General features: G+C 49.3%; 1 protein-coding gene across 8 annotated transcripts in view; it reads right to left on the reverse strand.

The window, feature by feature from the left end:
* VPS13D (vacuolar protein sorting 13 homolog D) overlaps window positions 1-14970 on the reverse strand; it is a 256878-nt gene that overhangs the window by 11480 nt on the left and 230428 nt on the right. For all 8 annotated transcript variants that reach the window (XM_046008769.1, XM_046008742.1, XM_046008734.1 and 5 more), the window contains one exon: window positions 1904-2035. In XM_046008769.1, the coding sequence (XP_045864725.1) occupies window positions 1904-2035 (132 nt within the window). The remainder of the gene's footprint in view (window positions 1-1903; window positions 2036-14970) is intronic.

Raw genomic sequence — 14970 nt, forward strand, 5'->3', positions numbered from 1 at the left:
AAAGCACAGCGTACAATCATTTATAATCTCAACCTCTGGCCAAAAAAACCCCCAAACGATGGCAAGGTGAATGCGTATTACTATAATGCAACACCGCCGCTCTCCAGCTACAGTCGTTCAACAGGTATGTACTGAGTGCCCGTTATGCGCCAGGAACCGTTCCAGGTACGAAGGATGGACTAGTGAACGGAACAGACAGAAATCCCAGTGCTGCTCTGCTGGACCCGAGGAAGGACTCTTTGGGCCTGTCATCCAAAATTCCATCAGCAAAGCAGCATAACTGGGCAGCTGAGACATCAACTCCTCCCCAAGGAGCAGGACTAGAAAGTCCTCTCCGGAGTGAAGCCGCGTGGGGAGTGTGGGTTTCACAACGGCGATCAGAGCTAGGCCTAGACTTAAGAAGAATCATGCTGTGGACAGAACGGTGTCCCTGCAGAATCCTTACACTGAAGCCAGGAATTACGGTTAAATGATGTCATGACGGGTGGGGTCTCTATCCTACAGGGTTAGTGTCCTTCTAAGAGACACCAGAGCTCTTACTTGCTCTTGCCATGTGAGAACACAGCCAGGAGCTGGCTATCTGCAAGGCAGGAAGAGAGTGTTCACCAGGAACCAAACTGGCCAGTGCCTTGATCTTGGACTTCCCAACCTCCAGAACAGTGAGAAAATGGTGTTTTTTTTTACGACAGCCTGAGCTCAGGCCACGTAACGCACCGCCATCCTTAAGAGCCCTTCCAGTAACACTGCAGGGGGTGTGGGTTACACAAAACACGTCCGGGAAGAAGCCATCCGATCCAGTAAGCAGCAAATGATTTCTGGACTTAATTTTTGATGTCTCCATTCAAATATTGCTATAAAAATAGGAGATGAGGTCAGCTTAGCACTGTCTCTAACAATGACAATGACGGCTATCCTGAACTAACCTCTGCCTCAGATACTCCTCCGTCAACCCAAAAATATTCACGGCCCTCAGAGCCTTCCCGTCTTAGCTTTAGCTTAAAGGAGATAAATAAGCATTAAAAGAAATTAAGCAAGCACTTTGCTACTCATCAGGCATAACCAAACACCTTCTCCTGACCGGTGGTTCTAAAACCAACCTAAGTCACAGAGCATTTTCTGCTCAAAGGGTGTCTGCAGGGGCGCCTGGGTGGCTCAGTGGGTTAAAGCCTCTGCCTTCGGCTCAGGTCATGATCCCCAGGTCCTGGGATGAAGCCCTGCATCGGGCTCTCTGCTCCGCGGGGAGCCTGCTTCCTCCTCTCTGCCTGCCTCTCTGCCTACCTCTCTGTCTGCCTCTCTGCCTACTTGTAATCGCTGTCAAATAAATAAATAGATAATCTTTTAAAAGGGTGTCTGCAGAATATGCTAAAACAGTGATATATTGAGAGCTATCATATCAACCTGAAATAATTTCACTAACTGAAAACACCGCAAGACCCGAGGTATGTAAGGCTTAGCATTCAAAGAGTAACAAAACAATGTTTTAAAGATCGCTTTTCTAAAGTTTTCAGCTACTAGTGCCTGCCATCTGTTTATCTGTTTTGTTCTGCAGCAAACAGCAGAACACCAGAGCTCTGGAACATCTTACAAAGAAGAAAAGCCTCGAAGTTGAGAACGTTTTACTCCATATCTTCTCTCTTTGAACAAACCAGGAGGGGACTGCCATTTCCAAGAAACAAAGCACTGGGGTCCCGCTGCGGAGCTCAGTTTGAGAACCACTGCTTTGAGGAAAAGGCTCTGGACAAGCAGTTCTACCGACACCTGTAGGATGTTTGGGCCACGGAATCTCGGACGAGTTCCAGGGTCTGAGAGGCACGGCGGTGCTCGGGACAAGAGAAACGTCTCGGACTCCGAGACAGAGGAGACAACGAGCTCAGGGAGCCCACAGGGCCAGTGTCCCACTTACAATTCATCTTGAATGTTGTCCGTCAGTTTGAAGAGCTGCTCCTGCCCCTCCGCCTGGCTCTCTGAGTAGCGGGGCAGCAGCCCCTGGGGCCCAGTGCAGCAGCGCGGCTTCCGAACCCTCTGGGCTTGGGTCCTAAACGGGGAAGGGAACAGTAAGCAGGGAGGTTAGGTGTTACGGTTAAAGGATCTCCCTTCCTCATCCGAAATAAAAAGCGCTCCATCAGACCAGGCACACTCTGGCTTGAGCGACGGGAACCAAGCCGCAGCCTCACCTGTGAAGGCGCGAGGAGGGAGCTGCTGGGAGACTCCAGTTTTGTTTTGATTTTAAAGGTTTTATTTCTCTATTTGAGAGTGAAAGTGAGAGTGCCCGTGAGCACAGAGAGAGAGAGAGAGAGGCAGGCTCCCCGCTGAGCAGGGATACACCCCCGACATGGGGCTCGATCCCAGGACCCCAAGATCGTGACCTGAGCCCAAGGCAGACGCGCAACCGACAGAGGCACCCAGGCGCCCTGAGACTCTGGTTTTGACGAGAACCCTGCCTCTGCCGTTTCCTGACCAGGCGACCATGGACAACCGAGTTAGATTCTTGAGCACCAGGTTCTAGTTTTCTCCGTAAAACGGGAGGACACATATCCCACGGATGGCTCACGAAGCCTGTGCCGGACGGGATGGGGCTAGCTACCAGCGACGGCTCCTGTTGTTGCTATTACTGAAACTTCTACTTGGGAAAACCCCATTCTTCTAGGAATCTTTAGGAAAGGCACCTCTGGACTTGGAAGGGCCAGGAGAACAGTGTGGGGGCCCGGGCATCTAGAAAGCACATGCCAGGCTTCTGGCTTCTTTTAGGGGGAGCTCAGTGCCTGGGCACAGGAATCCTGGGAGGGCAAGGAGAGGCTCCATGGACCAGGCCCAGGCCACAGTCTGGGATTCTGCAGCGGCTCTAACTCATGCCATTCGGCGGTCGGTTGCCCAAAGGAATCTGCTTTGCCATGGCTTTCAGGGTAGGCTGATGTTGTCTTTTTCCACAAACCATATACGGGGTAATTGATAAGTACTTTTCGGTGTTTTCCTAGAAACAGGAGTCCGTATTTGTCTTGGAAAGGCTGTGCATATTTCAGATGACTGATAAGAGTGTGCCGGGTCTGTCCTCGGCCTTGTACTCGCTGTACTTTTCATTATTTGTTCCTGGATTCCACTGAAGCAAAACATCCCTCTCTAGACACAGCTAACAGAAAGGAATAAGGCTTGAATCAGCACTGAATCAGCATTTCTGAGCCACGCACTAATAATGGCAGTGTAGAGACTTACTTGCAAGGGCACAGAAGTGCCCTCGAGGGCAAACTGGGGTAGTAATATGGACAGAAACAGCCAGAAGCTTGCCACAGGCCATGTAATGAGGCAGTGGCGAAACTGGGACATTGCAAAGTGCTCCTGGGCCCAGGTCAACACTCTGCTCTGGGCCGTGATGCGTGCAGTCCCACACCTGGTTAACGTCTGACATGCGCCGGAGCCAGAAATCCAGTGATAAATTTGTACAAGTTCTGGACAAGGATGCCCTAGATACCACTAATGTAAGGAGACTGGGAAGAAGTTTCAGTGATCTGTACTCAGGGAATGGGTAAAAAAAATTTTACTTACATCATGTACTTACATATGCCCACTACACATAGTCGCAATTTCTTCTTCAAGATTTAGGCCCTCTAAGTGTTGGCCTCAAGACTGGGTTGGCCATTTACATGCTCATCACTGACTGAAGGCAGGGAGGGCAGCATAAGGAGCTGCCGCAGGGCCACAGTGGAGAAGCCGGCCAGCCGCTGTTGGAGGGATGCTGGCCAAACATGGGGAGGGAGCATGGTACCCTTTCCCGGGCAGCAAAGCCATGCTCTGGTCACCTTGCCTTGGAGACAACCACTGTCATTCCAAGCCCTGCCCAGGGAGGGCTGGTGAAGGGTCCTTTTTCCAAGGCATCCTTCTCCCTACTATCCAGTCGCCCATGAAGTTCCTGGAAGAGGTTCAGGCTATTGGGGTAGAAGCCCAAAGGCCCATCCTTCCAAGAGGAACAGGATGGGGCCCATTCCCCCCAGTTTGTCGATGTTCAGATTTCATCCTGACACTTCTCACCCCATCTTCCCAATGCCTTGGGAGGTCTGCGGGTTCAACATCCACACAGACCCCCACTGCAGTATCTTCTCCATTTCTACTCATAACTAGCGAACCGTCTCCAGATGTGCAATGGGTTATGACAAGTCTTGTAATTTATTCTATTTGCACCCTGTCTGTTCTCACAGCAACGAGAATGATGCTTTTAAAATATACGTTAGACCAAGTTGGCCATGTGTCCCAAATACATTTGCTTCACATCCCACTTAGATAAAACATCTGCTTAATTGCTAGGCTCCCCACCTGGAACATCCATGAAAAGGATTTTGTTTCAGTCACTGCTACCCTGGGATCTAGAACAGTACCCGGTTCATGGTTGAAAACAATAAACATGAGTTGAGTAAATGAATGAATGCATTTGTCGGGGGGGCGAGGGCAGGCACAAGGGCCATTTTCACCATGGAACTCAAGAGTAAAAGTGGTGTACAAACTTTGGTGGAGAGTTTGAAGGCCAGAGGTTCTGAGCCTTGGAGGTCGACAAGAGTTAAGGCAACATATGAACCAGCTAGAATCCAATCTTCCTGAGAGAAGGATCAAGGGTGTGTTTATACAGTACACTGATCAAAACGAAGGACAGGGCAGGAAGGCATAGTCATGAAATTAATGTCTTCACTAACACACGTACTTTCCTTAAAAGAAACAATCTTTTCATTAGGACCCAAAGTGGGAACAGCCAGAGAAGTCAAAGAAAGGAGGCTTGTTTCTGGACCTGAACTCCTGGAAGTCGCATCTTGTAACAACTACAGAACAGTAGTGCCCCGTGTTATCACATTATCAAAGAGCTGCTCGGTGCACATAGTTATCTCTTTATGCCATGGCATCCCTCAGGATCTGCCCCGAATTTCACTGCCCGAGCCTCACCTCTACTCCCAGCACGTCTCCGAAGTAAACTATAAGCCCACCCAAACACCGGAGAACTGGAAAGTCGAGTAGCTCCCTTGCGGGTATTTATGGCCTATCCGTATCTGTCTTCCCCAACAGGTTGCAAAGTGTCTTCCCACTTCCAAGGTCCTCATTCTGTGACCAACCAACCATCAAGGGACAGCTGGCCATAGCATTCAGACACAGCTGTCTGGACGAGTTCACTGTGGCATTCAAGGCTTATTTTTCACATGGACATAGAAGGAAAAAAGAGTTCAGCTTTGTCCTGGAAGGGAATAGTCTTCAATTATAGTCTCGTAACCGTAGGGGCTGCTAGAAGGTGTGGTTTAGAGATATTCTTACAAGGAGCACAAAGGGGTTAAAGGAATTCTTCTCCAAATCTCCTATTTCTTGGTTGCTGCTAGTATCTGAAAAACTATCCTTTCTTCTCTGAAACTCATCTAGAATTTTAACGTCGAAAGCCCAAGCTGGAGGCTGGAGGCAGTGTGTGCATGCACACGCGCGTGTGTACGTGTGTGCACTTAAAGTCGCTGCGTGTGAACAAACCTGGCACCAAACTTAATCAAGTAATTATGAACAAAAACCCATAAGCTAGTGTTTTCAAACCTTGTAAGCCAGCAAAAACTTTAAAGTGAACTTCTCCACTGTGGGCCACTGTGTGATGGAACCGTTTTGTCCATCTGTTGACGAGAGCACTCTAAATTCCAATAACCCTTTGAAACCGGTGGGGCTATCGGTAACAGCAATCCTGTTTGTTCATCCGCTGCGACTCAGCAACACGGCGTGTATATTTCTGAGTCACAGTTCTTAAGTCACTTCCCTGCATTCATGCTCCCTGGGAGCCTAGGAGCACCTGGAAGGAAAGGAGTCTATTCTCTTTTAAACTGTGTTTTAAGGTTAGGCTCATCATTATCCTTGGTTCAAGGCCCACTGTCATCATTGGCCTTTTCTTTCTTTCCTTTAGATGGTATAATAAACATCTGTGAAACCACCCTCCCCAACCCACAAACGCCATCACTGACCATAACCTGAATGTCTCTGTGTGGTCCGCGGCTGCTCCCTCCCACGCCCTGTTCCTCCCCCACCTAAGACAGCCACGATTCTAAATCTTGTACTTATCATTCCTCTGCGTCTCTTCTTCCTGTCGTCTTAGTACCTGTTGACATACGCTCTGGTAGAGTCTCATCATATTCTTTGGCTTTAGTTGTTCTAGTCTTTAAAAGGATGTCACTGCCTTTTTACGTTTGGGGACTTACTTCTTCCTTTTAAGTCACACTGCTGAGATTCAGCCATTCTTTCGTGTGCATTTTTAACCCATTTATCGTACGTGCTTATTACTCTCATTCCGTCGTAAGGATATACTATGATTCATCTGTTTTCCTGTGGATGGTTATTTCCAGGTTTTGCTATTACAAACAAGGCTGCTATGAACATTCCTGTAAATGTCTCCCGGTGAAAGGAGGCAAGAATTACTTTGGGTACATATATTTAGGAGGTATTTGCTGGATCATCAGGCATGAATGTTCACCTGAGAAGCCAACTTAGGTTGTTTTCAAATTTACACTCCCACCAACAATGCATGGAAGAGAGCCTCGCAAGCCATATCCTTCCCAGCACTTGGTACCGTCTAGGACAACCTGCCCAATAACATAGCCTCTCATCTAGTATGGCTACTGACCAACTGGAAAGTTGCTGGTGTGAGCAAGGAACTGAATTTTTACTTATTTATTTGGAACTGAATTTTTAAAATGTTATTTAAATTAGGGGCGCCTGGATGGCTCAGTCATTAAGCATTGCCTTCAGCTCAGGTCCTGATCCCAGGGTCCTGGGATTGAGCCCACATCGGGATCCCTGCTCAGTGGAAAGCCTGCTTCTCCCTCTCCCACTCTCCCTGCTTGTGTTTCCTCTCTCACTGTGTCTCTGTCAAATAAATAAATAAAAAATAAAATAAATGCAGTTAAAATCAATTTAAATTTAAACTGCACGTTAAACAGTACTGGTCTAGATTCTCAAGGTTTGGCTACTCGAATGGATACAAAATGGCATCCTGTTGTTGTTGTTGTTGTTTTTTTTCCCTAAGATTTTAAATATTTATTTGAGAGACAGAGTGAGAGAGAAAGCAGAAGTGGGGGAGGCAGAGGGAGAGGGAGAGGCAGACTCCCCGCCGAGCAGGGAGCCCAATGCCGGGCTCGATCCCGGGACCCTGAGACCATGACCTGAGCTGAAAGCAGACATTCAACTGACTGAGCCAACCCAGGTGCCCCTCCTGTTGTTTCCTTCTCATCCCCACCTTTCCTTTTCCACCTAAAGGATGATGGGCCCCATTACAGGAAATGGAGCGAGTGGATGCTAGAGTGGAAGGGTCGTCTTCTAAGGTACGCTAGCCACCACTGTGGGGCCATCCTCTGGCCTCCCCCGCTGGCCTTGCTCCCTGTCCCTTGGTCACCTTCCCTGTCGGGGTGTGCTGCTCCTTGGGCAGGGTCTTGGCACCCCAGCCCCGGGGATGACGGACCCTCCATTACACAAGACGTGGCAAAACCCCGCCCACTCACCTCTCATGAGCGGACGGCGTCCCTTACTAACACTGGACATCAAAGATGGTTTAAAACGTGAGTCTGTTTAGTGCTTATGCAGCAACTCTGCCTCCGCAAACCTTTGTTTAGCCAAAGGTCTGTGGTGTATTTAATTGCTGCCAGCTGGGGGTTTGTCGGCCATTTTAAGCTCTCAGCTGCTGCGGTTTACAAATTTCACAGTGTATAGAAAGAAGCAGGCCTTCCAGTCAACCAGCTAATCCAAAATGTCAGCACCAAATGAACTTGAGCTTTGAACTCCATGAAAATGTCAGAGAGTCGGCTGTGCGGCACGGACGACTCTTCCCCCCAGGGAAGGGGCTGCTGATACAGTGGCTGATACACGGCAGATATCCACCCGGTGAGCGTGATCGGTACAGAGTAGGTCTGCATCTGACCGCTGCCGCCTGCCATACACTGGCGGCCTCGAACCGAAGATGAGGACAATGAAAACAATTCACGTCGTTTTCGTTAAGCAACAATAAATCCAAACAAGGTGACACGGGGAGATCTAACCAGTTCCACTTGGGTTGATCTTGCCTTTCAGCCCGAGGGTCAACAGTCGGCCACCCATTATTTGTTCTTCGCTGATATGATGAGTCACTATGTCATAGCTCGATTGGTTGAGGACAGATGCTGTACACACAGACCCATACCCCCGTACAGCTTAAGTTAAGCTATTAGTCGGCTGAGAAATTTGTCATGGCCAATGTCTATCAACCAAGGGAGGCTCAAAAATAACCCGTAAATGAGGAGAAAGTGTATGGGTCAGACACGTGACTTCCTACTACAATAGCATGTTTATGCGCCTGATGACTGCCCTCTTCCTCGGCGCTGTGTGTACTGACCCCAACAGAGTGATGGATTGTGCCTGCATTTACTTGATGCGTGTGTCCGAGACTTTTGTTTTAATTAAATATCTTACAGATATATACTGTGCTCAGCTGAGCACAAACAGTCAAGCTCAGAACAGAAGGTCAACCCAGACTATCTCTTCAAATATGGTTAATGGATGACAACTCCAAGATACTGGGATTCTTGACCGAGTGGTTCAACCAAACATTTGTCAGTTCTCTAGAAGGACTCAACAGTCTGTCTAAACAACAGTCGGCCCCGGAACTGAGTTTATCGGACTGGTTAAAGCTGCCCCCCATACCCACTGCGGTCGTGTCTGGAAGTTCAGGAAAGCCCGCCACACTGTGAGTCCCATCTCAGCCCGACGTCTAGCCCTCTTGTCCCTACTGCGCTCACTTCCGAAGACTAAGTGGGAAAGCATTTTTTCCCCCAAGGATTTTACTCCTTTCAGTGGAAACTGTAATCAGAGGAGATTCTGCGAGAGGATGAAGGCCTCTAAAGTTTGGCTCGGTTCACATGAGAAATTCTTCCCCTCAGTTCCATGACAAACAGAAATCCACTTTCTAGAACCTACTCAGAGACAGCATTCAATCCACTGGTTTACTAATAACTGCTGAGCTCTTGCTACACTAAACCTTGAACCCAGAAGATTGCACCAAATATTTAAACCATTGTAGCAAATGCTATGACAATTTGGATTCTCAACGTGAAAAAAATAGGTTGGGCAGAATGAAACCGAGGATCCAAAGTCAGGCAGCCAGAAAAACGAGCTTGCTCAGAGCCCTGCAAAGGGCATGTGTCTTCCTCTGGCCCCACATCCCCACCCCATGTAATGACTTTTCCTGAGCTATCACAAGCAGAGGCTCGAGCCAGGCCTTTGGGAAGACAGGGATGAATCAAGTTTCAAGGGACCCTGCTGGAGTCTAACGTAGAAGATAAACAGAAGGCAGCAATTCTAATGCAGCAGGGGTGAGGGGGGCACCCGGGGAGAGGCCAGGCTCTGCCGCCAGGCTGCCTGGTCAGAACCCCAGTTCCACCACAAACAAACAATGACCTGTGGCAAGTTAACCTCTTGGGGCCTTGGTTTGCTCATCTGTAAAATGGGGATGATAATAATGAGGTTGTTGTGAGGAGTAAATGATGTGTCTAAGCGCTCATAACAGTGCCTGGTACGTGACAGGCGATCAACAAAATGCTGCCTGGGACGGTGATGGCGACGAGGACGTACCCGTGGAGAGCGCCGTGGGTACCAAGGCAGGCCCTTACCTAGCTTAGGCCGCTGAAGCCGGGATGGGCTAGGGTCCAGCAGCCAATCTTTCTCACTTAGTTTTCTTTCTGGGGAAACTGCTTTAGACAGAAATATTTCTCTTTTCCTTCTGCTTTCTTGTTAACATTCTACTTCCTTCTCTCTAGAGTTCCGCATTGTATTGTCACAATTGAAAAATGTGGGAAAGATGCTGATTCATGAAATCGTTAGCAATTATATTCCTATTGCCGTGAAGGTTTTGGTATTTTGACATTCTGCAGTGGGGACAACGCTTCCTGGGCTGGGCTCTCTCCCATCAGTGGGATTCACACCTGACTTGTTTATAGGGGTCAAGGCTTCCTATAACCCAACACATGTTTTGGGGACCCCATGACATTGTAACTGTGACAGCTGGTAGGACTCATGCCAACAGATACGCCTACGGGGATTTAACCTCTAAGAACAACACTACTGGAAAGTTTTTTTTCCCGGAGGCAACTAACTGCCTCCGGGGTGAGCCTACCTTTTCATGAGGCTGGGGGAGGGGCAAAGCCAGCTGGCTTCATTAATTCCAATCAAGTGGCTAACATTATAGTCAGATTATGGCCTGATATAGCCTCGGATTTCCTAAAATGCCTTTCTGTAAAATGCATCCAGGGGTTGCTTTTTTGTTTTGGTTTGGTTTTTGTTTTTTAACAGCAGACAGCTAAAAAGTGGTTTGCGACTTTCAACATCATTACAGAATCAAGGTATTTGACCAACACAAGCTTTGTTTGTGTTCTAAACACAGCGTTCTGAATCAGGAAGTACTGCTTACAGGAATCTCTCAATCCACAGGCAAATTCCTTGCTAACCGGTCACCTCAAATGTCAGTCCCAAGATATTTCACCTGGGCTGGAGCACACAATTCCTGGTAAACTTGATTTTGGGGCTAGTGAGGGTAAATACTAACGGTAACAAGCTGATTAAACCAATAAACCAGATCTTTTCAGACTGATTTCCGGCAGATGATTACTAATTTCTTTCTTTTTAATCTTTGTATTATCTACCTTCTCCCAAAAGTTGATCTTTTTTTTTTTTTTTAAGATTTCATTTATTCATTTGACAGATCACAAGTAGGCAGAGAGGCAGGCAGAGGGAGAGGAGGAAGCAGGCTCCCTGCTGAGCAGAGAGCCCGATGCGGGACTCGATCCCAGGACCCTGAGATATGACCTGAGCCGGAGGCAGAGGTTTTAACCCACTGAGCCACCCAGGCGCCCCAAAAGTTGATCTCTTTTAAGAGAAAGATGAAATTTGGGAGAATGGTGGTTTGGAGAAGAACGCAAGCCTTTGGAAAAAGACACAGACTGAAACCCCAGTCCGCTCACTTATTCGGTGAGTGACCTTGAAGAAGTTCCCAGACTGCTGGCAGCCTCCGTGTGTTCATCAATAAATGGGAACATGAGACGTACTTGCCTGATCGAGAATGCCGAGATAACACACGAGGAGTACACGGTACAGTGCCTGGCACACAGCAGGTACTCATAAAAGTTGTCTCCCTCTCCCCAACCCTTACTCAGAATTCTTGGGTGTTTACTCAATGGAAAATACCAAAATGCACAAAGTTTAAAGTTTAGATTTAAAATTGAAGCCTGAAAATCACTGCGGAAACCTGATTTGCTGAATATGTACGAATGACTCAGAAGCAGCTGGCGGGATGATGGGACGCACGGGTATCTGCTGAAGGAACAGCCCCGCCCGAGGGGGCACTCACCTGGCCTGCGCCATCCATCCCGTGTCCTTAAAGAGCTGGAGCGAACCCACTGCGTGGCTCATTAAACCACACCAAATGGCAAAGTCTAAAATTGGAACGGGGAATTTTGGAACATTGTCATTCATCACAACAGAGGTTTTTTAGAACGTTTCAGTGGCAGAACGCTTTCCCTAAATGATGTTTGTAAGATAACCTGCATACACCCTGAAAACGGAGCTGCCCTGAAGAGGGGCTGGGGACGGGCCCTCAGCATTGCTCACCCCCGGCCCGCGGCCACCCCACGCTCCTGTGCGAAGGGCCTGCCCCGTGACCGCAGCAGGTACGGGGTGCGGCAGCCCACCTAGGGGCTGCTCGTCATTTGTTTGCTTGTTTTTTCCAAGCCCACCCGTTCATCCAGGCTGGAAGTTCTACACGACCTTCTAACATCAGGCAGAGTATTGGGGGCTGGTGGAAAAGGACGAAGGGGGAACAGGAGAAGATGCCTCAAAACCAGACCAGACTCGAGATTTACTAACACCCGTCAGGAGACTCAAAGTTTCCCCACAGCTCCCACACTCCCAGGGACAAACAGGCTCTGTTTCAGGCCCTAAGCTTAGCCCGGAGGTCGCAGAGGGTCACACTGAGACCCTGGGAGGACAATCCCCCCCCCACCCTTTGCAGCCACCAACCTCTCCCAGGGAGGGGGCTTGCTTTCTGAAGCCAGCCATGGCCTGGAGCGCGAGCTAAGTGTCAAACAGAAGCAACATGGAACCAGAGTTTTCTGTCCTATGCACTGTTCTACCCCAGCAGCGAGTGCAGTTCTCGGCACAGGCAGACACAATAAATGGACCGATGGCCACAGGACTGTGTTGGCACCGGTGGCAGGAGGGCCGGAGCATGGGGGCGGGGGCGGGGGAGTCGTCTAAGCCCGAGAAAGGTGGGGACTTGGCAATGGACAGACCCAGGAACCCCCGGAGCACAGGCACGTGGGTCCTTCCCTCGCGGGGGCATGCCACAAAGTTACTGCCTCAGTGGTGTTCTCCCAGGGAACCACGGGACAGCCGCCTGGTGGCCTCGGGGGACCGTGTACCACCTGCACTCTTCCAGCAGAAGGAAGAGTGGGGCCTGGCCCTCTGGAAGCTGTTCAGAGGCCCCGTGTCTTCCTGTCTCGATACTCAGTGCTTACGCAGCGCAGAACCTTCCGGCCAAGGTGACCGATTCTCTGCGCTAGCTCAAATTCCAGGGAGAACTCCGTTCAAAGGCTTGTTCTGTATGGCTTCTACGAGCTCAGTCCCAAGTTTTAGTCTTTGACCTAGAAACAGAAAGGAAGCAGCCCTCCATGACCCCCTCATCTTTCTGTGACCAGCTGGTGCTTTTTTATTGTTTGTCATCAAACAGAACCTGCGGCGAGCCTTCCCAGAAGCCAGGGCCACCTCTAGTCAAATCTGGCCCTCGGGCAACAAGAGATGGCACCTTCTCTTTGAACTTGGGTCAGACTGGCTCGGGCCCATCGTTCCGGTGGTCTCAAGAGTATCCTGGATTTTCAGGCCAAAGAAGAGATTTTTTCCTGCTCTGGCTCCTGCCACAGCAGCTGGGTAGAAAGCCAGAGCAGGAACAAGGCAAGGAGAACATCCACGTGTCTGAGCAGGGAGTGGGCTCCACGCGTTCCATGGCGTCCCTTCTCTTTGGACAGGACAGAAGCAGGACACAAGCTGGCAGCTCCGTGAAACCCTCGGGGGCCCCTACAAAAGCTGCGTGTCTGCCTGGTGCCGTGACGTTCGAGCCGGGGACAAAAGATTGTTCTTTATTTGGCGATAAGAAGGTCATGCTGCTTTATAATTAAACGCTGCCAGTGTGAACATGAATGGAACTGATCGCCACAGTCCACCAACCCCTGGCAAACTGGTTTGTTTGGTCTGGACAGCAAGCAACATTCCACACTACTGGATTTTTTCCCTCCCAGCTCCCCTGTGGCCCCATCACCCCCCAAACGTTTTTAAAAAAAATTACAATCTGTTCTGCTGTCTCAGGTTACATTCTGTAAATAATAAGCAACACTGATGAAATGCAAAAAGCTGAAAATTTGTAAAAGCAGAAAGATCTGCAGTGTGTTCCACATCTGTGTCACATTAAACACGGCACTCAACAGATCCGTGGGTTCCCGTCTAATCAGCGCACGAAGGCGACGTGGGCCGGAGCGGCTCTCGTGCCACAGGACACAGCAGGGCTGAGGGTCACCGGACGCAGGCAGGGAGGGGCAGGAGCTGGCACCCGGAGGCGGGCGCACCAAGCACCACGGTGCAGATGACACATGGCTGCCGACGGCCTGGGTTCTGGCACATGTGCATGGGAGATGGCGGTGGTTAGGTCACCGGGGAGCAAGCCCTCGGCGCCCCCCCTCCATGCTCCTCAAGGCCGCTGAAGTTGGGCCCATGGCGGTTAGCCTAAATAACATGTTTTAATGACAGAATGTCTCATTTGAAGGAGCTGGCTCCATATACATTAAAATGACGGCAAAATAAAAATAGAACAGAAGAAAACCAATCGCTGTCCATTTGGTAAAATGCTTAGAAGCTACCAGGGATGAAAGTTGTCATGCCAGGCAAAATCTGACCCCATCTTTATTTCTCAAGCATCTCTCTCTCTCTCTCTCTCACACACACACACATGAATAAGCACAGGCACTCACACCCGCATTTAAGAAAATCTGGCACAGCATGAGAGAGAGACTGGCATGTTTTAAACTTGTGGCATCGTGTTGAGTCCCTGAACGATTATAAGGCTCCGTGGTGGAAAAAGCCAGATTCAGACTCAACAATGAATCTTTACACAGAGCAGCAGAAAAAGCCTCTAAGGAGACTCCAAGGAAAAACCGAGTACACGGCCACCACAGGCAGCTCGCTTAGCTTGTATTTTTGCCATCAGCTTTACGTGACAGACATCAGAAGGAAGACGGCTGGGCCCCCATGGTCCACAGTGCCCCGCAGCTGTGTCCACTGTGCTGACTATACACGGGGCAGGTCATTGTCACAACATTCCTAGAGGAAGTTTTTAAATTAGTATTCCATTTCATGGAGGAGGGAATCGTGACTTAGAGAGGTTACCAAGGCTGCTCAAGGCCATTCAGCTGGTAAGTGCAAAGCCAAACTTGATCTTGGGTCTTTCTCTTGGAAAGAGATGGGTCATTCTCTTGGACTCAGTAAGCTTATAATCAGCATGAGTGCTGATGAAATCTCCTTCGTAAATACTCTGACCCATCACTGTGTTGGGTATTCTGGCCATCCTAGAGGGATACCAGGGGAGGCAGAACCATATCGTCTAGTTGGGAAGGTAAGACGGACGTTCTTGAAATGGGTGGGGAAGAGACGTAGAAAATGCACCTGTAATGAGCATGCTAGGAGGGCTGGAGCCACACAGAGGGCACAGGGGGCTTCCTGGGAAGGCCTGGCTTCAAGCAGGGTCCTGCCTATGGGCAGAGCAAGATTTTTATGAAGACAACAAGGTACAACATCAATACTAATCGGCCAAGTTTTACAAACAGAACTAGTGGTGATCAAATATGGAGAAGTCGCACGAAAGGAAATCAAGACAAGATAACAGACTGCACCGCATACAATCCTGAA

Source organism: Meles meles, chromosome 1 (assembly GCF_922984935.1).
Source record: "Meles meles chromosome 1, mMelMel3.1 paternal haplotype, whole genome shotgun sequence".
NCBI lineage: Eukaryota > Metazoa > Chordata > Mammalia > Carnivora > Mustelidae > Meles > Meles meles.